Raw genomic sequence first — 20509 nt, 5'->3', positions numbered from 1 at the left:
ATTTCCATTTGAGGATAAATACTAAGGATCTATATTAACCTCTCTTTATCCAAACTCCTCTTGCCACTCTTAAGTTATTCTTCCTGTCACTTAAGCTCTGCATTTCCAAACACACTACATACCTCCTTTATATTCTCTTTTCAATATCTGTAGTTACCAACACTTGCCATCTAGCTGACATATAAAGAAGCTGCTATGAGTGGTGGTTACTTCTACAACCACATTAGTTCCCTGGACTACCAATAACTATCTATACTGATAAATTTCCAATGTATTTCTCCATGTCAAACCTGTGTTTATAGTGGCTTAATTGACATCTCTGCCTGGGTGTCCTGGAGATACCCCCAACTCAGCCTGGTGGGAGCATCCCCTCCAGCCAACTCCTCTGGGATCTTCACCTGGGAAAAGCATCACCAACTCAGCCAAGCACCTCTGCACCTCTCTTCACTTTTCCACAGATTCGGGCATCTGTGCTGTAGCTTCAACCCTCTTCATATGTTCATCTCTGTCACAACAGATGTTCCCTCTCCCTCTCCCTCTCCCTCTCTCATTTTCACTACTTAATCTTTGTGCCTCTCCTCTGGAACTCTTCTTTGTTTTCTTCTTCTTTCCCGATCTCCAGGTGTCTGTATGATTTAGGAATCACTCACTCCACCTCTTCTGGCCACTATGTACACTCTCCCTAACTTTTGAATGTAAACTTTATCCATACAGCGCTGGCTCCCAAATATTGGGACCCCTAAACTAGAATTCTGCCATGAACCCCAGTTGCATACTCTAAACACCTGCTTGGATCTCCCTTGAACATCTGATAGTCACTTCCAGTCTAAGGTGTTACTCAAGACGTGATCTCTCCCCGACCCACACTCCGCACATTCTTCTACATCTCCATAAATTGAAACTTTCTAGTCAGGCACTACTGACACTTTGGGCTAGCTGATTCTGTGTTGTGGGGACTTTCCCTTTCATTGTAGAATATTTAGAAGCAACCCTGGCTTTTACTCACAAGGTGCTTTCAATAGCCCCTCACCCCAGCCATACAACCCAAAATACCTTCAAACATTGTCAGATAGCCCCACAGGGACAAAACCTTCAAATCCCCTGCTAAGAACATTCACCTAGCCCAAGAACTTTGGAGTTATTCTTCTCTTCCCCTTTTCTCTTATCTTATAAACCCAGTTCTTCAGGACATCCTATCTTCTTTCCCTTCATGGTACATCCACAACAGAATCACTTCTCGCTCTCTCCCAAGTCTCTAGTCTTCTTATCTTCTCCCCACTGGATAGCTCAAAGAAGCCAAAATGATCCTTTCAAACAGAAGCTGGATCTGCCATTGCTCATTTAAAACTCACTGTATCTTTCTTTCCTTGCTCACAATAGAGCCACAGATGCAGCCCACTTGTGCAGGTGACCCGCTGTTGCTCAGGTGTGAGGTTTGCTCTCCACTCGCTCTGGCATGTCAGCTCAGGCACATCCCTCTTGCTCCTTAAATACAGTATGACCAGGGATTCCTACTTCTGGGCTCTGAAACTTACCTCTGCTTGCAGCGCTTTGTCCATGGGGTCCTCTCCCCACTGTAGGTGTCCATTCCCCTGTGACACCTCCCCCTGAACCCTATGTAACACACACTTCACCCTCACACCTTCATGAGGTAGTACCACAACCATCTTCCTGCCCTTCCAGACACATATGGAATTTTAAGCTATGTTTCTGTGTTTTCTCTTTCCTCCCTAAAAAGTAAGAAGCCTGTGATCTATACTTCATTTTGAATCCTCTGATTTCCAGTACCCAGAAAATGTCTAGCACAAATTAGATGCTCAATCAGTATTCTAAATACACATAAGAATCAGTGAATGAATGATTGAAACTGAGTCATAAGGAACTTCAAACAGGGAATGTTACAGCCTGTGATTTTTATATCTTACAGCAATCCCTGAGCCTCTAAACTGATGTGAACAGAAGGTGGGCTTCTAAAACTACCCAGTCCAGAATGAGGACCATCTCTCTAACAAATACCCCAAAAAGTAAGTTGACCAGCCCCCTCCCAAGGTTGCAATTTGTTTAACCAAGGAACTGAGCAATTCTAGGCATTTCCACGACTTCTGCTCATCAGGATGGGACATGCATCCTAGGCTAGTGATGCCTGTGGCTTGAAAGTCTCCACTTTCTCAAAAGGGGTATTTTTTTCTTGCTTTCATTTATTCTGTTCTTCCTCCCCAGTGCATACTGAAGGAGGGTGAATAACCTGTCTGCCAGTCATCAGCTTCCGAGGACCATATCAGGATTAGGACCACATCAGGAGCAGTGGAGAATAGCACAATGCAGCAGCCCCAAACTCCTGGCTGGAGGCAGGGATGAGAAGGGACATCTGCAGGTTACTGGGGGATAAGCAGGTACATGTTACAGCAAGTGACATAGGAACACAAGGCTCTGTGGGTCAGCAGAGAGATGGAACAGGAAGCACCTCAAGATGAGTGTTCTGATGCTTTATTCAGAACCCAACCCTCACACAGACTTCTGGGCAAGAGGAATTTAGTCAGAGAAAGAAGAGAGAGATGAAATTCCAGTAATATTGAAGCACTTCCGCAAAGGCTTAGAAGTGAGAGAAGAGAAAGATACATTCCTTGTCATTACAGACCTCGGCAGATGACACATATGTCAGGTACAGAGACTTGAGTTAATTGCCAGACTCCAAGCATAAAGTAAGGGCGGAGGGGGGTGGGAGTCTAACTCAGTGGTAGAGCACTTGTCTAGCATGTGCAAGGCACTGAAATCTATCCCCACCACCGCAGCAGGTGGAAAAAGAAGTATTCTGGAGGATCATAATGAGATAAAGTCAGAGTGAGAAGTATCAGCAAAAAAATGCCCTAAATGAAATGTAATGTTTAGCTGTTTAAATATTAATGTTTAAAGTTTAGCTTCTCTTGACTGAACTTCGCTACACCTTGAAAATCATTGCTATAGATTTTATGCAAAACAAGGTGCTGCGGTACTTGAGGCACTGGGATCAGATCAGCATAAGGAGCAGAATGCAGATAATGCAGTCTTCACCTATTGACAAACTTACTCATAAGGTGACAGGACAACAATCCCATTAGAGTCTCTGTAAGCCTTTTTCGTTATTGCCACTTGAGAAGCAACCAGAAAAGAAAGTGCAAGCGGGTAAAAGCAGCAAAGTCTATAATTTTTCACAATCTTGTACAGTAATCTTCTCACAGTGACACAAAACTCAGACTAAAATGAGCCTAAATTTTGTTTTACTCTAACATTTGCTAAGTGTGCAGCAATGCACAGGCTGGTAAATTCTCTGAGGCTCTGCCTCTTCATTTTGGAGGTTTATGCACACAATATTTACTTCACAGTTGCTAAAGCATTAAATGGCATAATGTGTACAAGAAACACTGTTAAGAAGAGGACTGGCACAGGTGTGCTCTTAATGAGCACAAATGGGAAAATATGAGAAGCCTAGGCCTGAAGCAGCTTTTTGTGCCATTAAAAAGCCTGAGAATAAAAACTAACACCAAGGATATAGGAACTTTTGCTTTATTTGGTTAAGCCTGTTTGAGTTTTCTGTCACTTAAAAGAGAATGTATGCTTAATGATGTATATAAAGAAGGAAAAAAGAACAATAGCTAAATAGGAATGTTGGCTCAAAAATAGTTTTCATGGAGACAAATGAGAATATTCTAAAAAGTAAAGGTAATGAAAGAAGGAACCAAAAAAACAAAGGAGGACTAGGAGAAAGAGTATATGACACAATTCAGAACACAAAAGGAATAATAATAGCATAGTCTCTTAAATACTGCAAGTTATTTAAAAAGTGCATTTATTCTTTAAGCTTTTGAATTTGCTTTTCTTCATAATTTGCATAAATTTTCCATCTGACTTTCACAGGCTCTTACTGCCCAAACATGGAGATCTGCTACAAGCCTGAGCAGAAGTGAAGGAGTCTGGCACCACCAGCTTTCCTGTAGTTCATCAAGACTGAACACATGTTCAAGAAAGAGCTTTCAGTCACATGAGCTGAGGTGGAGAAAAAATATTAAGGCAATAACATTTTCATGATTTCTGTCTCTCAAGTACCTAAAGCCCATGTTTATAAAAATTTATTTAAAGCCTAAACCTAATGTGTTTAGTTGGCTGGTACCTGGTACAGCTTTTATGCCAGATAAAGGTAAACTTTAGATAATAGAGTTTATACACCACTGGAGATAACTGTTAGGAGGGAATTGGACAGAAAAGGAAACATGAAGTGCAGATAAGACTCAGATAATATCTCTAGGACATGTAAAACCTTTAAGGTAGAGAAGATAATTCTCAACTACACATTTGACTCTCCAGAGGAACTTATAAAAGAAACCACCAACACCCTCCTCCTGAGACTCTGATTTATTGTGAGAGTAGGCAGGCAGGCACTGCTATTTTCATGAGCTTTTGGGTGATGCTAACATGCTAACAGGCTAGACAGCCTCTGGGTGGGGACCCTGCTGGGCACTACTGCAAGGCAGATGAAAGTTTTGATTAATCCATCACTTATCCTCCTGCGCTCTAAGTTAGAAAGGAAATCCAAAAATACACAGAGATTTACTGAACAGTTGTTTACAGTTACTTCCAAACACACTCAGACCTTTAAATTTTATTCTCCTCTCAAGCCATTTTAATGGCAGCAGTTCTTGAATTTGCCCATGAGCCCCTTACCTTCTCCTGACCCAAGCCAGTCACAAGCACCTGTGAGCAAGCAGTAGACGAGATCAGGGACACAGAGTTCCACCCCCACTGGCCTATTTCCCACTAGGATAATCTGGGCATTTCATAGGAAACTTTGGAGAGCTCCAAAGGATATCAGAGAACCTCTGTTTTAAACACCTACTTCCTATTGAAGAACAAACTTGGGCATCTTCAAAGTCAGAATTACTTTTTACATCATACAGATTTATCTAGCATTATGCAGAAGAGGGAAAAGTCTTCAAACACTGTTCTCTTCATAGAGTGACCCAAAAGAGGTTCCACCAGGATTAGACTCATCATTTAAGAATAAGGGTGAACTGGAGGGCAAAAGCCACATCACTTCCAACTAGCCTGACATACAGCCAATCCTATCCCCAGAGTGAGATGCTCTCAATAGTTTACAATAATAGAAGGTATGGTGTTATTCTTTTCTCATCAGATATATTTCAAACTTGTCACAAAACCAATTGGAAAGACAAAGTTAAATAATGCAAGAACTCTAAAAAGGTACTTAAAAATAGACCTTCACTGCTGCTCAGAAAGAAAGTCCCTCAGCTCCCGGTAAAAGTACAGCAGTTGATCTATCCTAGAGGCCCAGGAGATTGTTTCCAGCTCCAAATGGGCTTTGGACTAACGCAAATCATTAAAGTGACTAACATTTCTGGTTTGGTATAGTTCTACCAAAAATTGTCTCATTTCATTCTCTCTGGTCAAAACACATTTATAGTAAATTTGATGATAGAAGTTCAAACAAGTTGATCCAAACATTCAATGTAATTCCATCAGAATTCGCATGATTTGTGGCAGGTGGAGAGGTAGATGATTAGAACTAAGAGATCTAATTCTAATAGAATTAAGAAAGCCAATTATGAATTTTATATGATAATGTAAATAATAACTTTTAAAGAAATTTAATTTGGAGACACTTGTTACCTGATTTTGAGAAATACTATAAACCAGTATGAGAAGTCATAGCTCCAGCAAGCAAAAATAAAAATAAGATCTAGTATTTTAGATGTAGGACAGTACTGTATCATAGCTCTGTGAATGTAAAATATCTTGTACGTGCTTTATGATATGTAGCAGTGATCGTGCTTTATCAGAGCTGTTTTTAAGGATGTCACTCTAGAATGTTTTCTTTTCAGATGATGATTAAGAAGCTAATAAAAAAAAATGGTGCTGGGTACCACAACAGTAATAGAACTTTGCTGTTTTCTGGGTATTTTTCTTTTCTTTCTTTCTTTAATGGAGTGTGCTGGATGTCTCTATAATTTTGTTCACATGACTGCAGAACCTGGAAAAGCTATTGCTGGTATTGATGCATAACATACTGCCATTATTGGCCCTTATATAAATATAAATATATATACATATAAATATATATATACATATATATATAATTTGAATTTTTGAAAACTTTAACTGTGCTGTCAGCTTTGGAAAAAATTATCCCAGTTTACTGTGTTGAGTTGGCATTGTACACAAATTAACAGCCATATCGGTCTAGAAACATTAAACTTAATTTTTTTCCATTTGTACAGGGGTAATGCACTGTATTAAATATGTAAGGTCTTATCTACATGGGTTTGATTACAAAAACTAATAAAGTATTGAAAAATAAAAATAACAGTTAAATCAGGAAATAGCTGGTGAATCATAGTGCCATATTTATTTTCTTGTTTTGAAATCAGTTTTATAGTAACAATTCTACCAATTTTAAGTATATAAATAAATCAGTTGTGATAAATATATACAGTAATTGTATAGAACATTTTCATGATTCTAGATAGTACTTCCACGACCTCTGTGTTTTTTTCTTATTAGATCGGCTTCAGTCTAGTAATGCCGAATAATTCTCTGTGTTAAAAGAGCAACAGACAAGACAAAATGAGGAGAGGCTGTATGGCTCCTGAACTCCCAGAAGCCAAAATGTGGTTTTTTTTGTGTTGAGAAGTGAAGTGCTGAAATGAGAAATATCTAAAATTGTAGAAGTGCTTTGGTGTTGGGCAACAGATGTAGATGAGAAGAATAAGTAATGTGTTTAAAGGGTAGCCTGGGCCGGGGATTTAGCTCAGTGGTTCCGGCGCCAGCCTCGAAAGCACAAGGTCACGAGTTCTATCTCCGGTACCAAAAAATAAAAATAAAAAATAAAAAAATAAAGGGTAGCCTGGTTTCTTCTAGCAAAAATGTGGGCAAACAGAGGTAAACTGAGGACAGACTATTAAGCAAAAGGAATCTACATTTGATTTCAAAGATTGTCACCCTATCCATATTGCAAAAGATGACAACAATAGGGGATTCACTGGTAGAGAAATGTGCTTTAAATAACCTTTTATTGAAGAATTAGGAAAGTGCTACATGATTCATTCAATATCCCAGTAAAAACTAGACTGAGGATAGAATTAGCTGCAAAGGACCCTCTTATCTCTATGGAAGATCTTCTTGTCCAACGACACCAATTCTTCAGACAGAGTAGACCTGCAAGACAAAAATGTTAGTTCTGCAGAAACACTGCCATTTTGAACTGAAAGGAACAGAGACAAGACAGTGGTGAGAAACAGTTGGGCTCCCAAAATTTTACAGTCAGGAAAGAGAGCTACTGGGCTGAAAATATTTCCTCTTCAAGTAAAAGGAAGTAGACTCAGAACCGAGCCTTAGGCACAGAAGGTATAGTAACAAGACACACACTGTGAAAACTAATGTAATGTTCTCTGCTGGGTTTTGAACTTGGTTGGGATTCATGGCACTTTATTCTTTCCATTTTCTTTTATTTAGAACAAGATTATCTGTAAGTGCTATCTGATGTCCATCCCATCACTGTATCTTGGAAGCTGAGAACCTGTTTTCTATTTTCATAGATCTACAGATGGAAAGGAATTTTTCCCCAGAATGAATCATATCCAGAGCTTCACCAATACCTGATTTAGATGTCAATCTGTGGGACATTTGAATTGTGAGATTCTGGACTTTAAGAGTTGATGCTGTTATGCACAGAGAGTTGAGGATATTTAATTTGGGGACTAGGCTGAACATATTTTTATTTGAGAGATGTGAATTTGGAAGGGCCAGAGTGCAGACTGTGGGAAGCTGAATGTCAGCCCCCCAAATGGTATTTCACCTCCTACTCCCTGAAACCTGTGAATGTTATCTTACTTATAAAAGAGGTCTTTAAAGATATAACTAAATTGAGGCTCTTGAGATGAGGATATAATCCTGGATTATCCAGCTGGGTTGTTAATCCAATGGCGAGTGTCTTTACACAGAGAGTACAAACATACAAAAAAGAAAGGTATGGAGTATACAGCCACAAGCCAGAAAACTTCGGGGGTCATCAGAAGCTGGAAAAGGCAAGGAAGGAAATTTTCCTTAGAGCCTCTGAAGAAAGCATGAATCTGCAAACACCTTGATTTCAGATATCTGCCGTCCAGAACTGTAAGATAAACCATTTCTACCATGCTAAGGCTTTGAGGGTGGTAATTTGTTATACCAGCCCTAGGTAGCCAATACAAATGTCCAGGTCTTACAAATATTTTGTTAAACTTATTGGTACTTCATTTTTGACTCTTGACATATAGCTATTAATATTAATATGAACTTACATTGTTATATTTGTAAATACAATATATTTTTCTATGTTGCTTTTAGAGCCCATGGCTTTGCTAAACTCACTGTACTTTCTTGTTCATTTGTGTATATTCCTTATGACTTTTTTCTTGTGATTTACTTCTTCCTTCCCAATGGGGATATCTTCTATTTATTTTCCTTTACTTAGTATAGTAGTTAGGATCACACTAAAATTTGATTTGAAGTTGTATGAATAGACATTCTTGCCTTGTTCTCAACTTTAAGAGTTATACAGTCTTTCAATTATTAGCCAAGGATTATTTTCTATATGAATTTTACTAGGCTGAGAAAGTTCTTATTTATTCTTAATTTGCTGAAGGCTTTGTATCATGAATGAATGCTAAACACTGCCAAACATTTTCTGCACATATTGAGGTGATCATCTGGTTTTACTTTTTTTTTTTGTACCAGGGATTGAACTCGGGACCTTGCACTTGTGAGACAGGCGGCAGAATCACTGAGCTAAATCCCTGGCCCTAGTTTTTCTTTATTAATCTGTAAATACAATGAATTACATTTTTGCTTTTCAACTGTTAAAATAACATGCATTCCTAAAATTAAGCTTACTTGTGGATGATATATTTATTATCATTTTCATATATCACTGGATTTGATTTTCTAATATTTGGTTATGGAACTTTGCATTAAGTTAATGTAGGATATAAAAGTACATAAACCTCTTGTTTTCTTTTTTAGAAGGGTTTTGTCAGATTTTTGTGTCAAAGTCCAAACTGAGTTGGAAAATTTTCCTCTATTATTTTCTGAAAGAGTTTCTATAGAATTGGATTTTATGTCTTCTTTAATTGGTTGTTACATTTCTCTAGTAAATACATCTGGATCTAGAGTTTTGCTTTGCTTTGTTTTTCAATTGAACTGTTTTAACTATGAATGCAATTTCTTTAATACATATGTAGTTATGGAATTTATTTCTTCTCAGATGAACTTTGTAAACATTGTAATTTCACCAGTTTTTTTCATTTTATTAAGTTTCCAAATATATTGTCTATAGTGGTATTCCCCTTATACTGATAATTATCCTTAACATTAGTAATTTGTTTTCTCCTTTTTTCTTCTGACAGTTTGGCATGTGCATTATCAATGTTATTGTTCTTCCCAGAGTCAGATCTTACTTTTTAGATTTCTCTGTGTTAATATTCTGTTTTCTATGCCCTTGATTTCAACATTATTCTTTTCTTCCTTTTGCTTTGAATAAAATTTGTCATGTTTCTAGATTCTTAAAGTGAAAGCTTATACCACTAATTTAAAAACCTTTATCCTTTTCAAATAAAAGTATTGTTCCATAAATTTTACCTAGCTACTTTAGACACAACCCCAAATTTTCAATATTTTCCATTTTCATTTTTATTCCAAAATAGTTCTTTTCCTATGATTTTTCTTGATTCATGCAGTACTCAGCAGTTCTAAATATTTGGGGATTTTCAGGATATTACTGTTTTCTACTGGATACTACTATTTTCTAGTTTCCATTTTAATCAGAAAATATTCTATATTTTTTGAGTCCTCATAAATGTATTGAGACTTATTTTTTAGGCCAGAAAATAATCTTTCCTGGTGAATGACCCCTGTGCATTTGAAAAAAAATGTATTTTTCTACTCTATTCATATCAATTACATCACATTGTGATAAAACTATTGTGGTCTGGTCACTTACTTTCTGACTACTTGTTCTATAAATTATTGGGGAAAGAATGCTGCATTTGTTTCTCCTTTCACTTCCTTCAGGGTTTGGCTTCTTGTAGTTTATCATTCTGGTCTGATGAGCTTGTCAGCTAACATTTTATTGGATGACGGGAATTGCAAATTTTATTCTGTTGGGTGCTGAATTTTGTTGTATTCGTTTAATAAATATCAAATGTATTTTTCCACACACATTACTTGGATTGGCTTGATTCTTTTAGGCTTTATTATTAGGCTTTATAGAAGAGGTTGAGACCAGTGTCCATATTAGGACTCATTTAGCCCGTCTACTAAGGTGGTATCTTCTTTTCATATTTTACTTTCTATTAGTACACGTTTGCAGTACATAATGATTACATTCATCATGGGGATGTGTGCATGTACATTCTGAGAAACTATCCACTGCTGTGTAGCAGGAGTCTTTCCATAATGACCAGTAGCAACACCAACTATTCCCCACCATATGTGATTTCTGGGAGTTTTTGGCCCAAGGCTTTCCAGTGTTGTTGGTTTTGTTGTTGCTGTTTTAGGTCCTTGTTCATTTCTTCTCATATATGCGCAGATCAGTGTTCACCCAAAAATAGTAGGAGAAACTTTCCCAGATCTTTGGGGTTCTCTGTGTAGTTTCCTGCTCTCTAGTACACTATGCCACCAATTTTACTCTATCAGCCTGCCTAAACTCCACTCTCTGTCTCCTCTACTCAGTAAGACTGCCAGTACCCACCTCTGTACCCCTTCCCTGCACTTTGGGCTGGAAACCGCGTCTCGGCACTGCAGGGGGCAGTCACAGAGGTTACCTCGTGTTGTCTTCTCTCAGGGACCTTTACTGCCTGCTGTCCTATGCCTGAAATCTATCCTTTTATATGTTTTGCCTTGTTTTTAGTGTTTAAAAGCAAAATATAAATCTGGTTTCTCTTATATCATCATAGTCAAAAATAGAAATTTTTCTGTTTTTTAATTAAATGGAAGCTCTTCCAGATTTTACACATTAAAGATCCTTTTAGTACTGATAATAAGTTACTATTAATCATAGTGGAAAGATTTCTTTAAATAAAATTTTTAGTGAAAAATATTTACTTCCTCATTGCTCTATCCTTTATTCTGCATTTTGGACTCCCATACATGTTGAGGAAGGGGGATAAAGAGCAGCCCCAACAGAAACTGGCCCAGAATTCATCCTCTGAAAAGGTCATCCAAGCACAGGCAAAAATCAGATTATTCTGTGTTATGGATTAAATGATAATACCCCCCCCAAATTTATAAATTGAAATCCTAAACCCCAATGTGACAATATTTGGAGATGGGGCTTTGAGAGGTGATTAAGATGAGATTTGGTCATTAGAGTTGGGCCTTTGTGGTAAATTAGTGCCTTTATAAAAAGAGCAGGACACACGGGAGTTCTCTCTCTGGTCTCCACCATGTGAGGACACAGGAGGAAAACACCCATCTGTAAACCAGAAAGTGGTTTACAAAACTCCAGATTTGGCCACATTTTGATCATGGACTTTGTAGCATTCAGACCTGAATGTTTGTTAAGTCACCCAGTCCATGGCAACCTGTTATAGTAGCCCAAACTGATGAAGACATTGTGCCACTCAAAAAAGGCCAAAATCCTCTTCTCTTGGCCAAATTCAGAGAAGGCCACATCTTACCAATTTCAATTTTATCCACATTATTATAGTCTTCCTCACTATGGGTAAGATTTCAAAAGATACACAACTGTCCCTACTTTTAGATATCCTCCAACCTACAACAAGCTTCTGCTTCCTTACAGATGCCTTCTAACCACCCAAATTAAAGCTCAAATTCTATAAGCTGTTTTCCTAATACCCCTGGCACTCCTCATGGCTCCACATGCCTGAGCTCTCGTAGCTGCAGTGAATGATAAACCTAAGTTTTTTACTTACAAGTATGTTTCTGGTGGTCTTTGGATAACTGGTAGTGACACAATGGTATACCCAAAATGGCTCTCATGTGAGACTTTCAGGCAATGAACAAGCCAAACAAGTCTTAAGCGTGTTTTTGTTTTAATTATTATATTTTGTTCAGAATTCTTACATTGCAAGTGTTTATAGACCTAAGGATATCTATAACTTTAGTTTTTTTAAAGAATTATAATAAGTCTTCAGAAAAATAAGATATCTCTCTAATAAAACCTTTGAAATGTTAACTTTATAATTCTGGATATTCATGTGTATAAAGTGATTAATCTTTTAGCATTTATAGCCAGTTATGGCTTATAACAAATAAAATTAGAAAGCATTTGATAAACTTAGATCAAGAAAGGTCAAAATATAAGTTAATAATACTTGGCAACACTGGCTAAATTTAATATTGTACTTTTGTTTTTGAAAATATACCATTTAAAATTAGTTTTGTCTTCAAAAAAGCTGTGCAGAAAATAATTACTTGAATGGCAACAACAAAATAATAAGCCTACTAACAAAGATAATAAGTATTATTATTTAAGCATCTATTCTTGGGAAGTGTTTCATATTTATTATCCCTAAATTTCAATGCCAGCTTGGCAAATCACTATTATTATTCTCATTTTACAACACTAAATTTTAAAGTGAGAGTCTCAAGATCAAACAGCTAATAAATGTCAGTTTTTCACTCAGATCAAACTTAAGTATGATTTCTCAAACCTTATTCTGAGTTAACATTGCTTTGCTTCTTTCCATAATTATAGTAGATAACAGAATGAGAGGTTTATATTTAAACTACAAAGCAATATTTGACAGTTTTACACAAGTGTGGAAGCCTGCTGTCATCTAAAACGTGGCTATTGATAAAATTCACTACTCAGAAATAAGAAATTTCAAAAGAAAAGGGAAAGTAAGAAATGTGAGATTATAGATTGAAGAGAAATGTAGGTTAAAAAATAATGACTAAAATGGATAAAATACTTCTGGATCACTGCACGCAGAGAATATCAGTAGAAGATATAATTCTCACAAAGATATTTTGTGTCTATTAAGGATAAAAAGAAGAGAAAAATTCATTAGAAAAGAAACATATGATCAATGAACATATATCTATAGTATCAGTGGAATAAAGGCTAAACTTTTAGGTGAAGAAGAATAACTGAAAGCAGGATGATTAATACAAGAATTACCAAACTGTGCTTTCTAAGAGCACAGCAATTACTCTTAATGTGAAAAGTGAAATCATCAAACAATCCTCTGCGTCATTTGTAGAGTCAAAAAAATGCTTTGGAGACATCATCAGCCTTAACCAGTAGTGTTCACATAGCAGAATATGTGTGATTAAAGAAAAAAATTATACCTAAGCAAAGGGCCTTTATATTTAGTAAAATTCATTACATAGTCACAACTGTGTTCCTTTTAATACACACTCACCTAATATGGTCTCATTCTATTTTCTCATACAAAAATTCAGGATTATAATTCTTACAAAGCTTCTTATTTCTCCCAACACCATCTATTGTCCATACACAATATTTGAAACAAGTTATTCTATAGAAATAACTAAGATTCATTCAGGTTTACAAGCCCAATTGTGTTTTAATCTATGCTTTATTGTGTTTAATAAAAAAATTCCTTTTCATGTAGCCAAAGAAAAAAAATCTACATAGGAAAAAATTTATTGAAACATAGAGACAATAATTATCCTTCAAGCAGAATGTAGTTTATCAAATTTTCAGTCAACAAGAAGATCAAACAAAGAGGTTTACAAACCCTTCTTAAGTATCCCTTCCTCACTTCCCATCCCCACATTTTAGGATCAAAGACTCCTGAAGATTATAGGAAAATCACAAAGTATATTTTTATCCCAACTGTGAACAATCTTCTCAGAAGCAGAATTGGCCTTGTTACACCGTACTAGTTTCAATGCCTATGCGAGCACCTATCATGTATCCTTGACTTTCTCAAAGAGAAATTTAATTCAAAGAAGATTAAGTAATAATTGTTAAAATAAAAGCAATGTGAATACATCTTAAAGAACAAATATCACAGGCACCTCAAGCTCCACTGTAGTTTTGTAAAGATATACTAAAATAAAATTGGATTGCAGAGCTAAGATCAAAACTATAAAAATATCAAGGATTAGAGTTTTGGACATCAAAAATCTTCTTTGACTAGCTAGAGCATGAAATCATGTTTTAAAAATAGAGAGAAGAAATGCATTAAAGATTAGCATTACCCAAGATCAGTAAAACCAGTAATTATCAGAATATAAAGCATTTGGTCAAGAGAATTATGTGCATTTTTAAATGGGCATTAGAATTTCTCACATGTTAACTTTTAAAACTATCTGTAAATATATTTGATGAAAACAAAATGTAATCTTGATCACCACATTGATAAGGGCTTTGTTGTCATTGTTAAAGAACTTGCATTTGATCTGTTCATGTGATAATTCTGCAATATAGTTTAAAATTACCTAAAATGTTACACACTTAATAAGGAAGTGAAGAAACACATTTTGTTATAGGGACAGCTTATTAGTCATATAAAATAAAATTAGTAAAAGGAAGAAGTAGAAGCAATGACAATTTTTAAATATATTTGATTGATTATACTTTAATACTATATCCTAGTAAGGTGGCTTCCTAAAAAAAAGAAATCCAAGTTTCTCTAAGCATGTTCATTATAGAAATGATTGCAAATAGATTTTTGAAATTAAGAAACCACATTGAAGATGGAAACAAAGATGGAAGTTCAACAATGCTCATATGTAAGGATCCTGCTTAAAATTAAGAATCAAAGCACATTTTATATATCTGGACCTAAAAAAAATATCCCACAGCTTTTCATCAGTGGGGGAAAAATTTCAAGTGTTTAATTAGAATTTATGTTTCAGACATGCGTAACTGAGAGAAATCTCTGAATAAAACATCAAATTTCAGTTCAGTAGTAGTATAACTGTAAAACTTTTTGATATTGAGAAGCTCATTTCACACTGAAATTCTGACAGGTGAATCTGAAGTGCCAAATGCTGACTTCTACAGTAAGAAGCCAGTACTGAGATGTAATCATCTCACAGACTTAATTTTAGGCAAGTCATTTAACTAACACTGGGTTTGATTTTATCATCTATAAATGAGAAGTTACCTCTCATATTCTGGGCATTCCTGATGTAGGTTAAAAATCTGAATTTCATAAATTACTAAGACTCACAAGTATAAATTTCTGTCTATAAAATGCCTATTTGCTGCAAGTGATAAACTCGTCTATTTACACCCAAACCTTAATAAAATCACAGCAGATACAGCTGCATTTCAGAAATCTGGAATGAGACTTAGGAATGGTAACTTTCCCCAGGTCACACAAGTAAGTGCAGAAATTGGGTTGCTAACTGAGTTCTGTCTCTTTGCCTTCATGACAATTCAGACATGCATTCTGATTTTTATCCAATTGATAATCAAATACTCATCATTCAAGCCACATGGCAAAGCTTAAAATAATAACATTTAAGAAGTTTTCTATTTGAACCATAATCACTGGCGATTTAACAAGGAAGTCTCTTATTACTTACAGCTGTTCCAAGGATATGAGTCCCTTAAAAGTTTGCTTATCTAGTGCATGAATTTCATTCTTGTTCAGGTACCTGAAAAACATAAACACAAATCTTAAGTTAACAATTAGTGTAGATAATACATGTGTTAGATCAGGAGGTTTTAAAATGCAGTATGTGGATTTAGGGAGCCTTGGGAGAGTTTTTTTATAGATCTCCTAATGATATGGAAACTGTGATTTTATTTAAACATGTTCAGTTGTCTAGTAAAAGAATTTTGAGGCTCTTATCAAATTCTAAGAGTTCTTTGATCCAAAATATTAAGGAACTTAGAGTTATGAAGAAATTCTAAATAATGAAATTATATGTTATTGAATAGCAACTTCTCTAAGAAAAAAAGTTTAATTACAAACTTCAATCTACTTTGTGAAACTGAATACACTCATCTGGGAGTTATGTTTACAGAGCAGGTAAATATCACCATTTGATTAATCTTAAAGGGATAAAAACATCTTCACAGATCTAAAAGATATGTTTTGGTTCTCCCATGGTTTCCATTAAAAATCTACAAAAGAGCATAAGTGTTAGTATTTACACATAAGATGATACAACTAACCTTACCGAAAGATCTGAGAGAACATGCCCCTGCTCTGTTTGAGCCTCCTGGAATTTGAGGCAGAGTTTCTGAAACTTCCTATCAAGTTTTGTTTTTGAATGTGCCTTTTCATGTTATGAAGTGGCTGGCGGTTTGTTTCAAATGCCCTTTTCCACACCCATTGGTGACACCACTCACTCTAACTTTCTTGGGGAAAGCGATTTGATTATTGCCAACCATAGTCCTGATTGACTTAGAAGCCACAGAAATTGCCACTCTGATTGAAAATGAATAACATACTGCTTCTCTAAACCAGTTTAGTGAAGCTTTGGATGTTCCAAACTACTTTCTCTTATGCAGGTTAGGATTGAAACAAATTTCTCAGAGCAGTAGTGGCTAGTGTGGATTTGTGTCTAACTGAAAGTTTTTTCCTTGATGTCATTTGATAATATGAAAGACTTGACAATGATTAATTACTTGAATAAACTTCAGTCTGGTTTCTGATCCCTCTTTTAGGCTTGTAAAGCCTACCTTGTAAAGCCCAGGGCACTCTACATTGTAAAGCCCAGTTTTAGAAAACTACTCTGATAAGGGAAGGTGGCAAAAGTTTCTCATCCTCCATATCTAATAGAAATTATTCACTGCTCACCACTGATATATGATCACCCTGGCCTTCATTCCACAAGAATCCCAGGTTGGTTCAGTCAGAACTCCTCCTAGACCTAACGTTTTTCTTTTCTTTTTTTCAGAAAATTTCCCTCTACTGACCTGTTTCTTCTTAGCTATAAATCTCACCTATTCCTGGTGTATTCAGAATGGAGCCGCGTTCTGTTGGGGAGTCTCTCTTTTCCTACTGCAATAGTACCTGGCTTGTGCCCTTGGAATAGTGGAATAGTGTTTTTTGTTTGTTTTTTTGTTTTGTTTTTGTCTTTGCTGTATATTGTCACCTCTGCAGAAGCTCAGAGAATCCTAATGCCTCGTTCATACCACAGAGCCAATTTTAAACCAGTATCTGTGGAGTAAGGGACTGAGAGATCAGTATTAGGTCTGAAGTAGAGCTCAAAATGATTTCTTAGAAGTACTCATGATTCATATACATTCACAATTGTGAACCAGTAGTGGTTTTTTTGAGACCAGAGCTCAGTGCACCTTATAGTCTCTTGAGGAACATGGTTCTAGAAAATTCTATTTCACTTTCTCACTGTTCTAGAGACTACAAAGTCTAAATGAAGTCTGACAGGGTTCAGTTTCTGCTGAGGCCCCTCTTCTTTGCTTAGCGACAGCTGCCCTCATGCTGTGTCTTCACAGGGCCAAGAGAGCAAGCTTCCGTGTCCCTTCCTCTTCTCCGAGGGCTCTCCATACACAGGACCTCATGGAAGCCTGATCATCTCCCAAAGATCCCACCTCCCAATACCATCACACTGAGGCTTAGGGCTTCCATGTATGAACTTGAGGGGTAACACAAGCATTCACAACAGGAACCCAGATTGAATAGGGCAAAAGTAGCAAGCAAAGGAGATTCTGCATTGATTCTTTACCCCAAATGGTATCTTTACCCAAACTAGACTAAGGCAAGGTTTTCTGAAATCACATGGGATGAAGTTCAAAACAGGAACATGGTTATAAGAAAGTAAAATTATATTTGCATCCCTTAATATATAGACTGACATCATTCCTGTGTTCATTGTGTGCTCATGTTTCCATTTGAAAACATGAACAGCAACCAGCAGAAAGTTGCACACCCTAGTCAGTGTGGTATCATGTTCTGCTTAACATGTGGTAAAGGTCATTAAAAAACAATTTAACTTTACAGCCCAAAATTCCATGCGCAGAATTAAATAACAATATTTGTAAAAATAAAAACACAAAAGAACTTGAAAATAAGAAATATATAGAATTGTTAATTTCAGAGTAGGGAAGTAAGTTCTAAAACACAAAATCTCAAAATCATGAAAGACTGAAATCTGAGTGCATGAATTTTTAAAAAAGTAAAAGCATATCTTAATTTTGTGCTCTAAAAGTTCCCACAATTAATAACTTCCCAGCACAATAAGAACACCACTATATGGGTTTTGTTTTCAAAATACTACTTTTCACAGGAATAAATAAAGCTCTTTGAATAAATTGCTGTTTCTAGGGCTAGGGTAACAAAAGTATATAACTTTTGTTTGACAAAAAAGTCCTCAAAATCTATTGGAATCATGTCAGAATGACAAAGAAAATAGTTTAAAAGCCAAATTTAGATGACTTGAGAATCAAAAAGACTGATAAGGATATTGATATAATGCATAGAAAATTTTTTAATTCCATGAATCTATAGAGATGAAAGCAACAAATCAAGAGAGACAAAACCATGGGGGAGAATGGAAAGGGTTTCTTCTTTTCAGAAGACTGCCAGCTAACAAAAGCAGAAAGTAATAAAATTAGAAAAGCATAATTTTGCAACACAATGTAAAAGCATATTCAGGTAAAACCCTTCAGTGGATGTCAAATTATTGCCAAAGTTTGGTATATAGGAAAGCTGTTAACTTTGGTAAATTAATCTTGAATCCTGCAAACCTTGCTAAGATCATTTATTAGTTCCAGGAGTTTTTTTCATTGAGTCTTTGAGATTTTCTGGATACCTACTCATGTCATCTGAAAAACAAAGACATGATTATTTTTTCCTTCCTTTCTACTCTTATTTATTAGCTAAAACTTCCAGTATGATAGTGAAGAGGGATGAAAAGAGGGAGTATCCTTGCCTTATTGCTGATCTTAGTGGGAAAACAGTGCATTTTGTCATCATTAAGCATGCTGTTAGCCACAAAGGTTTTGGTAGATGTCCTTCATCAATTTGAGAAAGCTCTTTCTTCATTGTTTCCCAAGAAATTTCCATCATAAATAATGTTATATTTTGTCAAATGCTTTTCATGTATCTACTGATATCATCATATGACGTTTCTACTCCATCCTGTTGATGGGATGGATTAAACTGACTGATTTCAAATGCTGAATCATGCTGGTATACCTGGGCTGAGTTCCACTCGGCTGGGGCTTATAATTCTTTACGTACGCTGTTGGGTTTGATTATCTAGTATCTTATGGAGAATTACTGCATTTGTGTTCATAAGAGTTTCTTGTCTGTGGTTACTGTTTCTCATCATACCTTCGTCTGGTTTTCATATCCAAGTGATGCTGGCCTTCGAGAATTAGTTAATATTCTTCTGTTTCTACTTTTCTGAAAGAAACTGTAGAGAACCAATATCATGTTTTCCTTATGTGTTTGGTGGAAATTGCCAGTGAAACTATCTGGGTCTGCTCTTTTCTGTTTGAAGAAGGGTAGTTATTTACCAATTCAATTTGTTTAGGAGAGTTGGGCCTATTCGAAGTATCTGTTTCTTTTTGCATGAGATTGGTAGATTGTATCTTAAAGGAAACCAGTCTATTTTATCTAAATTATCAAATTTATGGGCACAGATGTTAATGGTATTCTTTTATTAGCATCTTAATGTCTATGGTTCACTAGGCATGGCCTCATTTCACTTGTAATATTAATAATTTGTATTTTATCTTTTTTCTCCTGTAGCCTGGCTCAAAGTTCATCAACTTTATTAATCTTTTTAAGAAGCAGTTTTGGGTTTTGTCAAACTTGTCTACTGTTTCCTGTTCTCACTATCATTGATTTTTATCTGTTTTTTATGATTTCTTCTGCTTATTGCAGGTTTGTATTGTGCATCTTTATCTTTTCTTCTAAGGGGGTTGATCCTAAATTGACTCTAGTTATATGTTTCTTATTTTCTAAAATATGCATTCAACAATAAATATCCCTTCTACACATTTGCACTCCACAAATTTTGACAAATTTTGTATTTTTATGTTCATTCAATTCAAATCTTTTAAAATTTCTTTTGGGACTTTTTTGATTCATGTGTTACCTTTAAGTACATTGTTCAATTGACAAATATTTTGGGATTTTTGAGCTGTTTTTAAGTTATAGAATTCCAGTTTATTTTCACTGTGGTTTAAGAATCTATTTTGCATGACTTCTCATTTAAATTTGTTGAGATGAATTTTTGGCTTATAATATTGCCTATCTTGGTGAATTTCTATGTAAACTTGAAAAGAATGTGTATTCTGCTGTCATAGGATTGAGTATTCTATAAATGTCAATTGGATCCAGTCAACTGGTGTCACTGTTCAGTTTATCTATGTCCTTACTAAATTTCTGCTTGCTGAATCTGTCAATTATTGATGGAGGGGTGGGTATTGAAGTCTTCAACAGGTAGAGTAGATTTATTTCTCCTTGTAATCATACCAGTTTTTGTCACCATATTTTGATGCTCTACTATTAGGCACACACAAAGTATTATTATTACATCTTCTTGGAGAATAGACCATGTC

The 20509-nt window shown here is 35.7% G+C and overlaps 1 protein-coding gene across 1 annotated transcript in view; it reads right to left on the bottom strand.

The window, feature by feature from the left end:
• Pxdnl (peroxidasin like) overlaps positions 1–20509 on the bottom strand; it is a 479241-nt gene that overhangs the window by 189804 nt on the left and 268928 nt on the right. Inside the window, 1 exon segment of the mRNA XM_087185725.1 lies at positions 15553–15624. Within this exon segment, the coding sequence (XP_087041851.1) occupies positions 15553–15624 (72 nt within the window).

This window comes from Heterocephalus glaber, unplaced genomic scaffold (genome assembly GCF_053883595.1).
Source record: "Heterocephalus glaber isolate CG9 unplaced genomic scaffold, H.glaber_assembly_v1.0 deba00000281, whole genome shotgun sequence".
Taxonomy (NCBI): domain Eukaryota; kingdom Metazoa; phylum Chordata; class Mammalia; order Rodentia; family Bathyergidae; genus Heterocephalus; species Heterocephalus glaber.
This window is presented reverse-complemented; position numbering and strand designations above follow the sequence as displayed.